Raw genomic sequence first — 19,933 nt, 5'->3', positions numbered from 1 at the left:
CTGCTTTAATAGAAGGATAAATTATCTAAAGTGCCTGTTCTTCCTAATTGCTGCAAATTTTCATGTTTTCCCTTGCTGTTTTCTTAGTAATCATGGGGAAAAAAACAGTACACAATCATCACTTCTAATTTGTTTACAGAAGAATATAAATTTTAGTTTTATTAAATTAAAATCAAAGAAGTCTCAGAGGAAAAAAAGAATCACATCTGCCTTCTAAGTCAAGATAACCTAAACCAGGCATGTGAAACTCGTGATGTCACGTGACGTCGCGTGATGTATCAGGAATTTTTCCCCATTGCCGGCAATTGGGTGGACACAGTGTCGGTGTGACGCATCCGGCCCGTGAGCTGGCAGTTTGACATGCCTGACCTAAACTAAAACAGTGAAATAGTATCTTAATTAATTTACTGTTAATGGCATAATAGCATGTATACTCATAGGCACCAGTTCAACATGAGACACTACCTTTTTATTTTCTAGGATAACTACTATCAGATGGAATCCATTATTACAATCCTCAAAATTATATAATAAGGAGAGTACATTAAAACACCAAAAATGGATGTCATTGAGGCTGACTGCTATTAATTTCCCACACACCCATGTATTTTTCAAGGCAATAGCACAGAAATCATTTGCTTCTACACTTTTATATGATTTTTTGCTGACACCTCAGTTTATCCTACAATCTTGATGTCGCCTGGTAATCTCCCACTATCTATCAACCAATAGGGCTGTGCAGAGCTTTTGATTAGATTTATAAGAGAATCTTAGAAGCATAATATCTTTGTGCAATTCTTGAAAGCTACAGCTGCTAGAGGATTCCAGGAAAAGCCATTGTTGCTTTAAAGAGTTGCTTACGTGTGCTTTATTCTCATTCTGAAGCATCTTTTTAATTTGATGCACTGTGTAATAAATAATAAGCTCCAAATCTGCTTAGCAGCCTTAGTGTATGAAGATTAGCTATGCTCTATTAGATGCTGCCCCCTAGAACTGACATACAAAAATCTCTTAATTTAAGAATGTTTTCAACTCTTCACAGGATGTGATCTTCAAAAATCAGCAAGGTTTTTTTTTAGACATAGCCATATGTATTTTTCCTACTCTATAACTAAAACAGAGAAAAAGAGCAGCTACCCTGACTACTATAAAGTTACCCACATCATCATGAAGTCACCTCTTAGGATCTTTCATAAATTATATATGCAACTCATATTACAATTTGCAACAAATCAGCAAAAGGGATTCTGCAGAATTTCAACCAGCAAAATGCATAAGATGAAGCCTTTAGATGAAGTTGAAATTAACAGTTATATTTTCCTAAACAAAATTTGCCTAATTATAACAAGAATCAAGTATTTTTCAGACAAATTTTAATAATTGCTTCCTCCCCAAATAAAGTAAAAAAAGCTATGTTTTCGATGAAAACAATAGAAAAATATGTATTATTACAAGTATTTAAAACAGGTGAAACATAATCAAAGCTTGAATGCTAAAGAAGATTAATAGATATTTTGTATCCTACTACTACTTCACTCTGTTTACTTTAAATTTATGTCAACCCATGTTTCCCAGCCAACCAGGGTGTTTATTCACATCTACAGAACAAACTCACCTGTGCAAATGTTGAGTACTCTTCCATCTCTTTTAAATATTGGCTTAAAAAAAATCACTGCTACTTCCCCTTAATTAAAAATAAACCAGGGGATTTTCCTCTATTAGAATATTTACAGGACCTCTATAAGTGAATGACTTAGATATGAAAAACTAGCAGAAATGATGTCACTGTGATTGGGCCACCTCTTTCAAAACACAGATGCTGCTGGGGGAGAAAAATGAACTTGTAGTTTACAGCTGCCCATCTCTGCAAGAGAGCTGCTGTTCTATTTATAGTCAGGCAGCTTAGAAAAGACTTTGGTGGGTTTGGGCGGAAAAGGCTGGAGATAAGATCAAGATGACTTTATAGCATTTTTTTCTTTATATATTGCTCCTTTTTTGTAGTTTGTTCATATTCCAGTTAGCAGTTTTCGGTCCTTTCAATTCTAGGGAATGCTTTTTGAGCAGTGAGTTGAGGTAAAAGCAAAGTAGCAGTTTTCTTCTCCCTAAACAATCTTTAAAAGAAATAGGACTCCATGTTCACAGCATATTTTTAGGTATGACATGTGGGCAGTTATCCACAGTAAATGGCTAAAGAGAAGAAACCTATTATTCAGCCTCCTCACTCAAAAATGAGCAAGCACTATTGTAAGAATTTCTACATGCTCTCAGTAGCTATCAGCTAGTCATAGGAAATAATGCATTTTAGTTACCTTGGTAGCCAATGCAAGCACCAATTAAAAATTAAAATCATTATCAAGAATTTGCATTTCAGCAACACTACTTGGCTCCCAAAGAATGCAATGAGTTACCCACATAAGAATGAATTGTTAAAAATCATGCTGTGTCTTCTTTCCTTTTCACAACCAAGAACATTGTATTAAGTACTATAGTTAAGTGAAGATGTAAATCTAGACTGCCCAAGTAATAATACTTTCCTTTTCAGATGAAAAGGAAGAAAATGTTTATTTTTAAAAGCCCTCCTGGTTAAATGATCTGCTCTAGGAGATAACAAATGAGGAATCATTTATATTTACAACCTGGCCATTGTGTAGATCCAAGTAATCTGTGGCTAGATCCAAGTACCGGTAATAGTGATTTGCCTGGTTCAGCAAATAACATTAATGAGGCATAAAACAACATATTATGAAATATATGCATAATGTTGTTACTAATGGATAATAATTTAGGATAATCTCATCAAATGATCCTCCTATAAGTTCTGTAATGTCCTCTAATAAAGGAGAAAAAAAATCATTTTGGAGAAAATATATTTTTGCAATGTTTTCTGAGTAAGGAGAAAAATAAACCTTTTGAAAAAGAGCTCTAGAAAAGAAAATGTTCTTGCTTCCTGAATATATGCATTGTTACTGTACCTCTCCTCTGCAGCTGGAAAATTTTTCTTTCAAAATTTTCTCTTTTCAATAATGAATACAATATACAGTAGCAACATCTATTAGTATCTGAGCAAAAGCCATTTCTTCACATAGATGAGCAAAAAGTCATGCCCTGAATTTAGGAATCTGAATGCCAAGCAGATGAAAACAAAATAAAAAACCCCGTAAAACAAATATGCACATGTTTTACTTACTGTGTTGGAAATTTAATTCTAACTGTTAAGTCTTTGCAAATGGAGAGCACCAACTACATTGTGCCTGAACCCTATTATTGTTTCTATTTTCTGCAAGGTATGGGTGAGGAAAGAAGGGAAGCGAAAGGCAAAGGAGAAAGAGAAAGATACACCCAATTGAATACAGAATTCCAGAGAATAGCTAGAAGAGATAAGAATACCTTCTTAAATGAACAGTGCAAAGAAATAGAAGAAAACAACAGAATAGGGAGGACCAGAGATCTCTTCAAGAAAATTGGAGATATGAAGGGAACGTTTCATGCAAAGATGGGCATGATAAAGGACCAAAATGGCAGAGACCTAACAGAGGCAGAAGAGATTAAGAAGAGATGGCAAAACTACACAGAAGAACTATACAAGAATGAGCTTAACATCCCAGATAACCACAATGAGATGGTCACTGACCTCGAACCAGACATCCTAGAATGTGAAGTGAAATGGGCCTTAGAAAATCTGAGCAACAACAAAGCTAGTGGAGGTGACAGTATTCCAGCTGAGCTATTCAAAATCTTAAAAGACGATGCAGTAAAAGTGCTACACTCAATTTGCCAGCAAATTTGGAAAACTCAACAGTGGCCACAGGATTGGAAAAGGTCAGTTTACATTCCAATTCCAAAGAAAGGCAATGCCAAAGAATGTTCAAACTATCGCACCATTGCACTCATTTCACATGCTAGTAAAGTTATGCTTAAAATCCTACAAGCTAGACTCCAGCAGTATGTGGATCGAGAACTACCAGAAGTACAGGCAGGATTTCGAAGAGGCAGAGGAACTAGAGATCAAATTGCCAACATACGCTGGATCATGGAGAAAGCTAGGGAGTTCCAGAAAAACATCTACTTCTGCTTCATTGACTATGCAAAAGCCTTTGATTGTGTGGATCACAACAAATTGTGGCAAGTTCTTAAAGAGATGGGAGTACCAGACCATCTCATTTGTCTCTTGAGAAACCTATATGCGGGTCAAGAAGCAACAGTGAGAACTGAACACGGAACCACTGATTGGTTCAAAATTGGAAAAGGAGTCCGGCAAGGCTGTATACTGTCGCCCTGCCTATTTAACTTATATGCAGAGCACATCATGAGAAAGGCAGGGCTAGATGAATCAAAAGTTGGAATTAAGATTGCCGGGAGAAATATCAACAACCTAAGATATGCAGATGATACCACTCTAATGGCAGAAAGTGAAGAGGAACTAAAGAGCCTCTTGATGCGGGTGAAGAAGGAGAGTGCAAAAGTTGGCTTGAAACTCAACATTAAGAAAACCAAAATCATGGCATCCGGCCCTCTCAATTCCTGGCAAATAGATGGGGAAGAAATGGAGGTAGTGACAGATTTTATTTTTCTGGGCTCCAAGATCACCTCAGATGGGGACTGCAGCCAAGAAATTAAAAGACGCTTGCTCCTGGGGAGGAAAGCTATGGCAAATCTAGACAGCATACTAAAAAGCAGAGACATCACCCTGCCAACAAAAGTGCGTATAGTCCAGGCCATGGTTTTCCCAGTTGCAATGTATGGCTGTGAAAGTTGGACCATAAGAAAGGCTGAGCGCCAAAGAATTGAGGCCTTTGAACTATGGTGCTGGAGAAGACTCCTGCGAGTCCCTTGGACTGCAAGGCGTTCAAACCGGTCAGTCCTAGAAGAGATCAACCCCGACTGCTCTTTAGAAGGCCAGATCCTGAAGTTGAAACTCAAGTACTTTGGCCACCTAATGAGAAGGAAGGATTCACTGGAGAAGAGCCTAATGCTGGGAAAGATTGAGGGCAATAGAAGAAGGGGACGACAGAGAATGAGATGGCTGGATGGAGTCACTGAAGCAGTAGGTGTGAATTTAAATGGACTCCAGAAGATGGTAGAGGACAGGAAGACCTGGAGGAACATTGTCCATGGGGTCACGACGGGTCGGACACGACTTCGCAATTAACAACAACAATGGGTGAGAAGAAGTAGAACAATCTGAAAAAAATCTGGAACATATATATAGCTGTGTGTGTCATTTTGGTAACTTGCACAAAAGCTCACATACATCAGTTAAACAATAAAATTCCTTACAGTAATGCCTTAATTTCTATTTTCTGCTAAGAACCTATTATTTTTTACATTTTGGACATATTCTGGATTCCTATTGCTCTTCACCACATCCTGTTGCCATATGATCCACAGGTAAACTGTGCTGCTTGAAGTATGGCAAAAAAATTACAGATAACTAAGTTTGTAATAAAAGTAACACGAAAGTAAAATAGTAAAATAATAGATTGTAAAGTATTATTCAAAATGATTAAGAATTTATTTAGGCTAAATTGCAAGAAAAAATTCCTCTGCCCTGTATGTTCAGTAGTTTATAACGCTTATCATGACTAAAACTTCTACAATCCTGCAAGATAATTTATCATTTGTTTTCTTTCTAGTGGTCTATAAGATTGTCTTCTCTAAACAGAACAGAATTCAATCTACGTCTATTATTTCAATCTAATTATAATATTCAGTGATTCAACATATGACCTAAATGGAAAATATCCCAGAATTCACTGTAGTTTGACTCTCCAATAGACGGTCTAGAAAAGGTCCCTGTCCAAATAAAGCTGGACAGCCCAATGTTTTGATTTTCTATATTCTAAATCTTTAATGCATAACATACTTTCCACTAGATAATAATGCATGTGGCAACAACTATATTGATATCTTCCAGGGTCCATACCAAAATTTTATTTTATTTTTAAAATGGAGTTACAACAAGTAAAACATGGAGCAGCTAGTAATATCATTATTTCAATGAATATTTCTAAGTCTTACATAGACCCAGAAGCATTTTAAGAAACTAAAAAGTGCATTAGTAGTGATGGCTGCATGTCTATCTATTAATCTTCTCAGAAATTAGACAAACATAACTAATCAGAAACAGGCATACAGTGCTAGGACTTTTTCTAGCACTATGACTTATTTACTCACAATCCTAAATAGTTTCAGGAACCAAAACATTTGGGGAGCTCTGGTCTGTACCTTTGGAATTAAAATTAATCAAAGCTTATGGACAAATACTCAAAAGCACATCTTTGATACAATGTATCTGTACGATCATTTGTGAGAAACAAATCGTGAAAGCCACAGGATTTTAGTATTTGAGTGGCTGTGAACTGAAGGAATACAGCTGTAATGGCTCTCTTGGATGCTAGCTTGGACAAGGAGGAGCAGCTGGCTTCAGAGTTATCTGAGGGAGGCAATGTTGAGGACTAGGAGCCTGAGATGGCTTCAGTGGGCAACTTGGGGAGCCAAAGTCAGAAATGGCAGAGATGGGCAAACAAGGCAAAGTAGCTCAGGAAGCGCCGGCACACGAAGTTAGAATCACTGGGTAAACAGCAGGTTGTGCAGCCTGGGTAGGAGATGCACCTGCAACCAGTCAACACTAACAAAGAGTTGCTGCCCCCACTCAATTTATGGACGCGCAGGGCTGAGCAGAGAGAGGAGCAATAGAGATCATTGAGGTTATTCACGAGGAGGTTGCCTTGCCTTTCTCAATGAGGTGCACAGGATGGTGCCCATTTAACCAGGTGTTAGAACTTAGTTGGTGTTGAGAGACCAGAATCTGATTTGCTTCTTTTGTCCTAAAGACCTCATCCTGCCTTATCATGTCTTGAATCCTGTGATATTGTTTTGTTATGTCTTTGTGATGCTATCATTGTGCTTTTGTCTTGTTCGGATGTGACCCTACATCTAGCCTTTCCATCTTGGCTCCCCCGTCCCTTGCCTCGCAACCCTTGGAGCAGAAGGAATTGCAGGTAGCCTCACTTGAGATTTTGAACTTTGCTATATGGTTGTTCTAAGACTCTTTTTTATTAGTTTATAACTAAATAATAGGAAAAATAGGGGAGGGAAAAGGGAAGAAAAAAGTGTAGAAAAGAAGGGAAAAAGAAAGAAAAGTCATTGATTCTGTCTCCCTTTGGTGCAGAAGAATAAGATAGTAACATCAGATCTCAACCTTTTACTTTTTTTACATAATAGTATAAACTAGCCATTTCTATAACAACAATCTATGTAATCAGTAAAACCCAAAATCAAAGTTTCCTTTTTTTTCCTTGCTGCCATCAACATATATAACATCAAAATTTCCAATTTTTTTCCAAGTCTTTTTCCATTAAACCCAAAAGAAAAATTTCTAGTTTTACCTTTATGTTCACTTTAAGAATCTTCTGTATTAGACTATGAATCCTACTCCAATATTTCTTTGCTTTATCACATGTCCACCATAAATGATAAAAAAATCTCTTCTCTACATTTGCATTTCCAACATTCATTTGAAATACCTTTATATATTTTTGATAACTTATCTGGTGTTAAATACCAGTGATACATCATCTTATAAAAATTTTCTTTTAAATTGTAATTTAATGTAAATTTTAAACCTTTCATCCACATATTTTCTCATTGTTCAAGCTTTATATTATATCCAAAGTTCCTTGCCCACTGCTTTCATACAATGCTTTACATATTCACTTTCCAAATTCAAATTCAATAACGTTTTATAACAATGATGTGTTTATCACTACCACACAATAAGATTTCCAATTCATTTTTAACAAAGTCAAACCCATAACTCTTTTTGTCTAAATATATTGTAAATATGTACCCAGTGGCAGACACGTCCTTCTGATTCTAGCTTTTCCTTAGACTTGAGGATAGGATCACCAGAATTAAAATATATTATTTTACCATAAGTCTACCAGTCCGGCTTCACCACCATTTCTTTTGTAAAAAAAAAAAAAAAAAAAAAAGCTTCCTGGGGGACATCCAAAGAGGCATCTTCATAGAAAATCTTGTTTTATATGTATTCCAATCTCTTAGAAGATTGGCACGTCTAACAAAGTAGTTGTTGAAATCAACATTTACTTTAACCTTGTCATACCATAAATAACCGTGCCATCCAAATATTAATTCATGACTTTCTAAATCAAGTAGCTCACTCACTCTTTTAACCAGACCAAACAACAAGCATCTAAATACAGTTTCAAATCTGACAAACCTCTTTCCTTAACATCCCGCAGTAGTTTATATCTAATTCTTCACTCTTAAGGGAACTTTGTCACACCTTGAAACAGGCCTTGCTGTAAGGACGTTTTACATGCATGGTGAGGTCTGGTGAATGATTGGGGTTAGTTGTACTAATAAACACATCTAACTCCCTCCCATCTGCATGCGCTCATGGACAATAGCTATTATTATAAACAAGGAAACTAATATTAGGGTTGGGATGACAAATTAAAAGCACCACAGTAATATGTAGAATAGTCAAAGCATTTGAGGAAGAACTGAAGCTCTAAGAAAGTATGTAACACATGTTGTGCTTATAACATCCTTTTTAAAATTACTTTCTACAACTTTACTTACTGTTTTCATTCCTGGAACAACCCCCCCCCCCACACACACACATGGTTGAAGTACAGTACTGCTAGTTAAACCTTTGTCTTACTCTATGACTCAAGTCAATTGTGCTTCCTTACAAATGTAATATGGCATTATGTTTTATAATGTTATTGCCTCTCTCACACATAAAAATCTCATTATACTATACAGTATAAATACCCAGGAGCAGAATATTTGCTTTGTGAATGTGAATAAGAAACAGAAATAAAATAGAAAAGTTAAGACTAAACATATTTCAGGCTTTAAGAAGCTTAATGTTTTCTTGCCAATATATGAGATACAAGGAAAACATTTTTTTAGCACATGAGATTTATTGCAATGAACACTTAAGATCTAACTCGCTGATAAATTCAAGAGATCAGGTTCTTGGCTACAGAACTAACACTTACTATAATACCATAAAACTCTCCAAAGCTTATAACGATTCAAAAGAATTAGAAGAACAATCCTACAGTGACTAGGAGGAAATTGGATTAGGAAAACAAATCCTATACCCATGGTTCATTGGAATACTGAGTATTTCCCATTAATCTAAAACAGGGGTGTCAAACTCAATTTCATTGAGGGCCGCATCAGCATTGCGGTTGCCCTGGGGGGGCAGGGGTGTGTGGCCAGAGTGGGTGCAGCCTACTGGGTGGGCGTGGATGGAGTGGGTGTGGCTACTGGGTGGGCATGGCCAGTTCTACATCATTCGCGTCAAAGGTGCCTATGGGGGCCTGGGCAGGAATGGGACAGATCTGAGGGTCTCTGGCAGAAGGGGGTGGGACTGGGGCAAGTGCCAAGGCATGGTCCACTGGGGCTGGGGCAAGTGCCAAGATGGCCACCACAAAACTGTACATTGGCTCCCGGCTGGCCTGGGCCAGGGCCAAGGCAGCGGGGGCCATTCCCTCACTGTTTCAAGGATGGCTTCGTGGGCCACATGAAACCACTTCACGAGCCGCATCCAGCCCCCAGGCCTTGTGTTTGACATGTCTGATCTAAAGAAATGTTTCAAACTCAAATCACAAATGCCACATGGGAACTAGCCCATTAACCTGAGGGCTGCAACACCAAAGCCTTTTCATCTAATGGTAGAAAAATTACTTTTTGATTCTCATATTTCAGTCTATAATCTGTACGTTACAGATATTGTTGAACTGCAACTCTCATTCAGACTGGCAAGGTTGAGATTGGATATAACAATTCAGCACCATTAAAATAGCCATAAGCTATCTGTTGCCCACAGACCAAAGTTCAAAAAGAAGATTCAATTTCAAAAAAAAGACACATTAACTTCAAATCCTCACCCCATTGAGTGTCTGTCAAACTTCTAAGCCTTTTGTTACCAGAAGCAAAAGTAGAATAAATAGAGGATTTCTCTCCCCAGACCCCTTCTTCATACTTTTTACAGATATTCCCAGCCAAGGCTGTTGCAGATCTAGCCTTTTGCTTCTTAATTCCACAGATAGCCCCCAAAAGACTTTCCAGTTCTCAACTTGCAAAAAACAACCTGCATATCTGCAAAACCTGCATATCTGCAAAAACAATCCCTCCCCCCCATTATAAAATTACACTAGAATCCCTTTTACCAAAACAGGACTTCCGATGCTTGCTTACCCCATTTTCTTCCTGTGTTCACATTTTTTCTTAATTTCCAGAAAAGGAATCATTTTCACAAGGTAACTTTGTTCCCCTGAAATACCAATATGAAATGTGTGAAGGCTGCAGTGCTGCAAACTCAAAGCAACTTTGTGGCTTCACATGACCTTATTTCTCCCCCCCACCCTTTATGGTATGTAGGAAAGGTACTGTTTTAATTAGCAGCTAAACTGCAGGCAGTAGTTTCTCAAACAAACCAAGTCAAACAAAAAACAGAATGCCAGTTACTATATTCAAGCAGCTGAGTTTACCCTCCAGAAGCCTCACCTGTCCTGACCACCAAACAAAACTGAATATCCCCTCAAATTTGCTTGAAAACCTCTTCTGCATAGATTAGTATAACTACACTTCTATTTATTTTTTTCAGTGCTACTGCTAAATAAGAATTGTTGCAAGCTACAAAAAAATGATCTGGAGACTTGCATATTTAAAATCTCTATTCAAGAGGACCTAGTGCACCTTTCTGTATCTTAAAGAGCTGGCTATATATGATTAATGACTACATGTTACATATATGTTTTCAAAGTTTTTTTTTTTTTTTGCCAAGATCAAAGTGTCTTACCCCCAAGATGTAACAGAATACATATTAAAATGCTTAACTGCAGAGCTGCTTCTACTCTATTCATTTTGTCTGGAATGACCTTACTTTGTCCAGTCACCTTTAATGGGAAATCCTTAAAACATTGTTTCCCCATTTTTGTTATTTTGCTCTTTTCTACTTTTCTGCCTTATATTTATTCAGAAATGATTTGTAGTCATTTTACTTTAAACACAATAGCGGCACCAGTCTACACAGTGTAGAGATGCATCACACTATTACATCATTTAAGAGGAATTCTTTCTTTTTAAATGAATTGGGAGGTGGGGAGGTAAAGTCACACATATCTATTAGAAACTTCTTAAGTACACATAATATCCATTAGATTATTCCCTTGTCAAGCAACTATCTGGATCTAAGATCCATTAATTGTTAGAGCCACACTCCCTGTTGCCTTTATCTTTATTATCTTCTTCTCACCCTATATAATATCTACATACAAAATAAATGTATGTTCATATCTTGAACCAACACATTGCATTCCTTATCTATTACTTATAAATACTATACATTAACTATCAAGGATCATTGCATATCCTCATCTTAAACCATTTTCGAATTCATTTATTCTCATGTATGCTTTATTTCAATTGTATACAACTCTTAGAGCATTCAGCCACCATCTTTTGCAATTCATCAAAACATACCATAATTCAAGACAATTCACTTAATCATATACTTCCTCTGTAAATAAAAAAAGTACAATAAACTTTACTTTATAACAAAATTTTCACTCTGTTCCTAGCAGATTTCTTTTTTCCTCAAGTCTACTTTCCATTCATTTGAACATTTTTTACTTTCTCTTCCTGCAGTTCCTGTACTGTACTTTTATTCATCTACAGTAATTACTTTCACTTCTTTTCATTTTTTTCATGTCCATTTTGTTCCCAAATGTACTGTTAACCCTTGACAAAAATGATTGGTATTACATTCATAACCATTCATTACTCTTGTAACCTTCACTCATTCAGTCTTTCATCATAAATAAATCAAATCAACCATTCCTTAAATGTATGTTTTATACAGTTTATATGTATAAATAGATTTATGCTCACACCATGCACATCAAATAAACAAGACTTTTTTCTAAGCAAATACTAGTCATAATTCTCATTCATTCTGAGGTCTTCAAAGGCCAGATCGTTATTTTGTATGCTTGCATCTCACTCCTACTCATCCATTCATATTGCTTAACAGATTTTTTTTTTTTGTCCTGGATTGCATTCATTGAGAAAGTCTAGCTTTTTTTTCATTATCACTCACACCTAATATGCAGCTATCACTAACTATGGATTTCAAGTTTTTTACGTACCCACAAAAACCTAAGTTGATATCAATTCATACCTAGTGAAACTTGAGTTCTTTCATTCATATTTAAAATGCACTTCATTTCCATACATGCATCTCTACTCCATAAAATGAACAAGCAACATCCAAGTCAGCATAGATACATACACTTTAATCTACAAATATTCATGCAAATTTACTCAAAACTGGCTTGTCACTGTTCAGGAGAATCTCTATGATAAAAATGAATGTTTTATCAAGAATTATTTTTGTTTCAGACAATATCTGTAATCTTCAACAGACAATATATAAAAATTGTTATGGACAATGGGATTAATGAGTAAGGAAGAACAGAAAATGCTATTAAAATGTTTGCTTTATTTTATTTTCATTTAAATAAGAAGCAATGTTTTAACAGTATTAGAAACTTTGTTTTTACAGTGAAGTCCTGTCACTATTATGCTGAGTCATATAAGATGCCCATTTTCTGCAAACCCTTCAAAAGAGATGCATCAGCTACACTGCAGATAGTAAGGAAAATGGCTGGGTCTGCACATACATGCAGAAACAGTTGGGAGCAGCTTCTAGACAGTCATGTGAGTCTGGAAAAAAATGTTGTTACTTTGTATGTTTAGCATACATTACTGTGTATTCTGAAGCACTTCTTCCAAAGGATTTACACAGTTCTGTAACATACTGTATGTTCCAATCATGCTATTTCTTTCACTTTTCATTGGATGAATGTAAGGAAAGCAGGAGCAATAAGGGTTGGATTAAAAGTCACAAAACATTGTGATTGATAGTTCTGAAATCTTGATTTGTCTTGGGAATGATACTTATCTTAGCTAAAGATTTTCAAGCAGATTAAAGCAATGGAAGCTTAATGGCTATACATAATTTCTGTTTATACTCCTGGTACTTAAAATGTTTATATTCACATACCACAAGCAAAGTGTTTGGGTTTTGTTACAGTTATATTGACGTAGGAAATGATGCAAAACATAGTGATTCATAGTTGGATTCTGCCTTATTTGAACTCTCTAAAAATATGGTATTAATCAAAGTATTAATTAAAGTATTCTCATCTGAGGAAATTGCCATACCACAATGTTCTCCCTCAGCAATGCTTGCACTCATGAGACTGATATACCCTTTTTCATAACTGTAAGGGAATTGTTTTATCACAGTTTAAATGTATTGTTTAAACATTATCAAAATATTTAAGGAGGGAAATTTTCAAATATCGGTGATTCAGTTTTATCTGATTTCCTAGGAATCAAGCAATTAGGAAACATTTGCTATAATGTATAATGCACTGCCAGGAACTCTAAACTGGCACCCAAATGAAAAGAAAAACTACACACCATTATTATAAGGTAGGCTTAGAAAATGTTTTATGAAGCTTCTACCATCACTGTTATGTTTTATACTTTTTATGAATTATCGACCGGACAAATTAATCAAGTTACCCAATGTTTACTATAGATATGACTATTGCATTACAAATTAGTATTTTCCCTATGTGAAATATAAGCCTTTTTCCAGAGTTCATTTGTCACATACCCTCATCTGAAAAAAAAGTTTTTTTTATAGCCAATATTCCTGGATTTCTCTATTTTATTTACATAGAAATTGAGAAGCCTAGAATAACCCTTCTCAGTCCTCAACTAAATATTATACAATGTATACTTGAGTTAATTGTTTTGTTGGAAACAAGTGTACGTTCAACATACTTCAGACCGTACAAGGACTACATTGTTCCTGCATTCAGTCTGTGCAGCCTCCCTGCCCATTTGTGTTGCAGATTGAAACAATGACCAGGAAACAGATATTCTGAAACACCTGAAAAAGTTGTCAGGTGAAGAAATCCCTTCCTCAACCAAAGAAAAAAATAAAATTCAGAACAAGAAGCTCATGGCACCTTCTAGGCAGCCTTCCCCCAGCCTGGATCCATGGAAGCAGCAGAGGGTCTATTCTGGTGAAAAGAACTGGTAAGATAGACCAGTCAGGTGGAGAGGTTGTGCCTACAAGGCAAGACCTGGAAAGATATCTTTGAGACCACTTTTGGAGTTTAAGAAGCAGACTAACTGAGCTGTACAAGCCTGCTTGGGATACCTGCCAAAAGAGTAAAGGGCTGCAAAAATCTTGGGTTCCACAATTGCTTCTAATAGCAAAACACCAGTGGAAGGAGATCAGGACAAAAATGTGTCTTCTTTGGAAACTGAAGCTTCCATCTGAAAGACAACTTGTCTGCAACAATCAACCTGTGCCACTTCTAATAATGCTCAATTATAGCACCCAATATCCCTCACCTTTGATTAAACTGGTTGGATCTATTAGGAGTGGCCATTCATCAACATCTGGAGAGCCAGATGATTTAAATGTAATTATTCAGAGTTAATTTATTTTGCATCAATGTATAAAAAGACTTCAGTGACTTACTTCTTCCCCCCCCCCATGGTCTTATTCACATGTGGTACTTGTAACAGATTGTATTTAAGAACCCAGATATAATTCTGATGTGAAATCAGAAATTCATTGCTACAATTCTCCCTAGTAGGGAAAGGCAGCTATTTTTCTTTGCCATTTAAGATAATCATAGACCTTTTGCCAAAAAAGTGATAGTTTTATTCATACTTACAAAAATGTCAAGTGCTGAATTCAAACCAGAAAATATAACACTTCTCCCTCTTTCCAAGAAGCTTGCCTTTTTACAATTGTGTTATAAAAATGCTGGCAGAAGGTCCAGGAAGATTGTGTGATACTACTTTCTAAACTCTGGACATCCTGAACCAAAATAGTTATATTGTGTGCATTTGTGAACAGTATGTGTATTATGTATGGCTAATAGAACTCAGTTCTGTCAGGCAGTGACCAAGTCTTTACCTCTAACAAATTGGCCATTGAGAAGTGGCAGTCACTAGTGTTCCTAGTTAGAATCTTCAAGAGACTTGGACTTATATGCTGCAACTAAATACACCATTGCCTCCCAATGATGGAGACTGCATATAAGTTTCTTAACTTCTAAAACAGTGGGAAGTTCAATTATTGGGTTCACTATCTTTTTTCCTTTGGAAAAAAAGAGGCTACTATTTGCTGTTCTGCCCCCTAGAAAGGGATGAAACAAATTATTTTCTTCCAGACATCACTCCCATCTAAGGTAAAGGTAAAAGTTTTCTCTGTCCAGTCATTTCTGATTCTAGGAGGCTGCGTTCATCTCCATTTCTTAACTGAGGGAACCAGTGTGTCAAAAGCCCTTCCAGTGGACATGTGGCCAGTATGCCTATATGCTGAGACAGAATGTGGCCACCTTTCCACTGAAATGGTACCTATTTGTCTACTTGCATTTGCATGTTTTTGAATTGCTAAGTGGGCAGGAGCTGGGTCAAGTAACAGGAACTAACCCCATTGTGTGGAGTCTCCAACCCAGGCTGCCAACTTTCCAGCTGACAAGCTCAGTCTCTTTCCAGCTGACAAGCTCAGCTGAGCCATCACCCCTCCCCCTTCCCATCTATTCTTCTGCATCTTATATATATATATATTCTTATTCTCTTGAACTAGTTACCAGAGGGTTATACAGTTCTTTGTTACTGGTCAGGATGTGCCTAGTTGGGCAATATTTTAGACAAGCCTTGACTGAATAAGCAACCAGATACAGAGGAGCCAGTCAGTAAGGACAAGTTAGCCTACCGAACTCAGTTTAATTTATCCTGATTAAACCAATAATAAAGTTTGGCACAAAATGAGAGCATTTAAAGCACTCATCAGATCAAAGTATCACATCACCCAGATGAAAAAAATAGTAGAAACTTCTGCTTAGCTGTGCTCCCTTCTGGGAGTAACTGCTATTGCCACTGAATTCACCAGACCACTATGCTGCCTAAAGGGGGAGTCTGATGGGCACCCTAAAGGGAGGATTCTTTATGCCAAAAACTGGTTTCCCATGGAGAATGTGAGAATAGCTTGGTTTCAAAATAGAGCGATTTCACAGTTTAACTAGTGCTTCTAGAACAAGCCACAGAAGCCCACGCAATACGCTATGGCTTACAAACCACAATGGCTAGATTTCCGTATTTTGCGAAGCCAAAATCCAACGAATGAGTTAGAAGCAAGTATGAGCCCTGCCAGCGGGGATGGGGCCTTCTTGATCCACTCCCGATTTCAACATTTCCCAAACCTCGAGAGAATAGAGGCTGCAATGCCCGGGCTCTCCTTTGTGCACGGTGCAGGGACGAGCCCGGGCGCCGAGCGTCCTTCCCGAGAGCAAGCGCATCTGCTTCTGGCCGCCACCTCCACCGCCCATCGGCTTAGGCAAAGCCGCAGCCCCTGCCGCACAAGCGGCTGTCACCTTCACCGGCTCACCTGGGCTCCTCCTCTGCCTGCATGACCCTGTGACCGGGGTCGGATCCGTTACGGAGAACGGGCGAAAGGATGAGGCTTGGAAGGATGAGGCTCCCACAGGTTCCCCCAACCCGCGCCAGGTCTTGGGACTGGTGGGGAAGGGGAGGACTGGAGGGGGGAGGACGGAGCGAGGGGCGCCGAAGGAACTCTTCCCCTTGCCTACCCCCCCGGTTTACGGCTGGGGGGCGGTTCGTCGGTTGGGGTTGCAAAGGAGACCCGAGCTGGGAGGTTGCAGGCCCCGCGTTTTCTGCCTGGAAAGGGCAGAGTGGGAATGAAATGGAGGATGGGAAGCCTCGGGAGGGGGGGAGGCAACCCTCGCCTCTGCTCCCCTCAAGGCCCGACCCTCGTAGCTCTCACCTTCTGGCGGATCTGGCCGGAGGTGGAGACCTTGCGGATGAGCTTCTGTGGTGAGCCGGATTCTTGCTCCGGCTCACTGTCCGACGACTCTTCTGCCGCCGCCGTAGGGGCAGCGGCGGTGGCCCCGGCCTGGGGCTGCGAGGCTCCCGCCGCCGCCACCGCCGCCGCCGCTGCTGCCGCCATGCTGCACGGTGGGGAGCAGGGCGGGCAGCGCCACCTAGCGCCTCACACGGCGCCGTGCAAGCGCCTGCCCTGCGTGGGCTCAGCAGCAAGGGAGAGAAGCCGGCAGGCTGGTTGGCGGGCCGTGTCCACGACTGCCCTCTGGCGGACTGGCTTCGCATTGACCCAAAGCAGCCGCCCACTCAGTGAGTGGGAGCTCGAGATTTCTGTTTCGCACGCGAATAAACACTTGGGATTTTCAGTTCGATGACTAAAGCACTTAGAGTCTGGTTGAGGCAGAGTAATTAATCTACATCTTTAACTCAGTGTTTATTTCTCTGCCATGATTCTCTACTTCGGTAACTTGAAATGATTCAGATTATTCAATGAGGGCACAAGTCTGGCATTTACTTGAAAGCAAGTAGATCAAATTGCTTGCTTGCCTACACAATTACTGCCCTTGTGAAGTGGATTCATTCAGGGCACCTCCACACTTGTTCTTTAGTTCTATTATAGTTCAATTTTATCGTAGTTTCTAATATACTGATGGAGTAAATCCACTGAGTTTTCAATGTTGTGGAATCAAAAAGCTCTAGATTTCATACTGGGAAAGAACTGTCACAGAATGATTTCCAATGGGGCCAGTATATGCCATCTGTCCATGCTTTTAAGCTGTAACTTTTGAGTGAGTTTCAAGTCAATGTTGACCCTTAAACTCAAAAGCATGCAAGCTACTCAGAGCTCTCGCTCTTCCCCCTCTCAAATCAGCTTTATTTCTTAAAAGCACACATTTCATATGTGAATCTTATGCACCAGCAATAGCACAGATAAGTAACTATAACAGCAATCAGTACATTACTATGGTTTTGAGGTCTAAGTCAAAGACATCCCCCAACAAATGCAAATATTACTATGCAGGTTCATCCAACAGCCCAAATTTTGTAGGTCTTTAAGGCCTTACAGAAGCTCAGCCAAGTCCCATGACAGAGTATTCTGAGTATACTACGGTAAGTCCCACTATATGACAGTGCCTCATAGAATGGACCTGAAGGATGCCTGCTCTGTTGGATCTGTTGGTATGGGCAGAAACAGTTGGAGAAAGATGGTTCCAGAAATAAACTGGATTCATGCCATGAAGGGCTTTTCAGATGGTTACCAGTAGTTTGTATTGCTGGAAGACTATTGGAAATGCAGTCTGAGAAGCAATGAATGACACATGGGTAGACCAGGGTGTCCTCAAAACTGTCCATTCTGCTGTATTGTAGCAGAACAATTGAGGCATCTCAATACTGTTTAAAGGCAGCCTCTGTAGAATATATTGTAATAATCTAAATGGGAGGAAACTAATGTATGAATGACTATGTATAGGGCCTCCCTATTTTTAAAAAGAGAGTATCCAACATAGATTTATGTAAAAGCCCTTTTGGTCAAAGCAGCAACCTGCTCTTTGAGCAGAAGCTATGAGTACAAGAGGATGTCCAAGTTGCACACCAACTCTGCCTTAGGGAGTACAAGCCCACTCAGACTTATGAATGTAAAATCTCCAAATTCCAGATGGCTCAAAACCCACAGCTACGTCTTCTGATCAGCAGCCACTTAAAATAACAAGCCTGCCAAATTCTCTCACCTTCTTCTTATACCATATCAGCTCAGACATTTTGATATAAACACTTGAACAACCTATAATACATTTTTTTAAAAAAATCCATGCTTTGGTTCTGTAATATAGAGAATGTGCGACAGTGGTTAAGAAATGTTGCTTAACCTGACAGAAAATGTACTGTTGCATTATGTGTGTATCCAACAGAGAGGTCTGATCCATCCTGACTTCCTTGCCACATATACTTGCAAGATATTCATGTTTGTCGAAGAACATTTGCTAGTTGCCTATTCACATTACAATTTTATATGAACATATAAAATGATATATAAAGTTGCATTAGAATTTTTCCTTATATTTTCTTTTTCAAGTAAAAGGCATGATTAGGATAAACAAAAACTGTAATTCAGCAATATAGATACGCTGATTCCTATTCACGTTCCTTCAAGATAGTTCCTGCTGGAATGCTCTAGTTCAGGGGTGTCAAACTCAATTTCACTGAGGGCCGCATCAGCATTGTGGTTGCCCTTGGGGGGGGCTGGGTGGGTGTGGCCAGAGTGGGTGCAGCCTACTGGGTGGCATGGATGGAATGGGTGTGGCCTACTGGGTGGGCATGGCCAGTTCTACATCATTCGCGTCAAGGGTGCCTATGGAAGCCTGGGCAGGAGTGGGACAGATCTGAGGGTCTCTGGCAGAAGGGGGTGGGACTGGGGCAAGTGCCAAGGCATGGTCCACTGGGGCAAGTGCCAAGATGGCCACCACAAAATTGTACATTGGCTCCCGGCTAGCCTGGGCCAGGGCCAAGGCAGTGGGGGCCATTCCCTCACTGTTTCCAGGATGGCTTGGTGGGCCACATGAAACCACTTCGCGGGCCACATCCGGCCCCCGGGCCTTGTGTTTGACATGTCTGCTGTAGTTCAACTGTTATGTATAATCCCTCATTCAGCAGGAAGAGGGATGATAGTAGTTGACATCCAATATAACTGGAATTCACAAAATTGAAGAAAACTGCTTATAAATTTCCTGGCTATGTAAAACAGTTTATAATTTTATAATAGAATGGAATCTATTTACCCTAATGCAGCTAAATATAATGGTTTTACTTTATTTCCAGGGCTCAGTGAACTGCTTTCAAAGATGATAGGGAAACTAAATGATGTTGTGTGAAACCCTTATGTATTATTTTTGAGAAATTCTGGGGAAATGGTGAAGTACCAGGTGGTACCAATTTGCAAATGCAAGTAGTTTGT

General features: G+C 38.9%; 1 protein-coding gene across 4 annotated transcripts in view; it reads right to left on the bottom strand.

Moving 5' to 3' along the window:
* The window catches only part of DGKD (diacylglycerol kinase delta), a 74,513-nt gene extending 55,269 nt beyond the window's left edge, over nt 1-19,244 (bottom strand). For 2 of the 4 annotated variants that reach the window (XM_039347126.1, XM_039347129.1), the window contains exon 1: nt 16,925-19,243. In XM_039347126.1, the coding sequence (XP_039203060.1) occupies nt 16,925-17,107 (183 nt within the window). In that variant the 5' untranslated portion in view covers nt 17,108-19,243. Of the gene's footprint in view, nt 1-10,239; nt 10,316-16,924 lie in introns of all 4 variants that reach the window. The other 2 variants (XM_039347130.1, XM_039347127.1) reach the window with 2 other exon arrangements.
* Nucleotides 19,245-19,933: the final 689 nt, after the last annotated feature.

The sequence above is a fragment of the Crotalus tigris genome, unplaced genomic scaffold (assembly GCF_016545835.1).
Source record: "Crotalus tigris isolate CLP2741 ecotype Arizona unplaced genomic scaffold, ASM1654583v1 scf7180000018053.2689490, whole genome shotgun sequence".
NCBI lineage: Eukaryota > Metazoa > Chordata > Lepidosauria > Squamata > Viperidae > Crotalus > Crotalus tigris.
The sequence above is the reverse complement of the archived record's forward strand: the minus strand, read 5'-3'. Positions and strand labels throughout refer to the sequence as shown.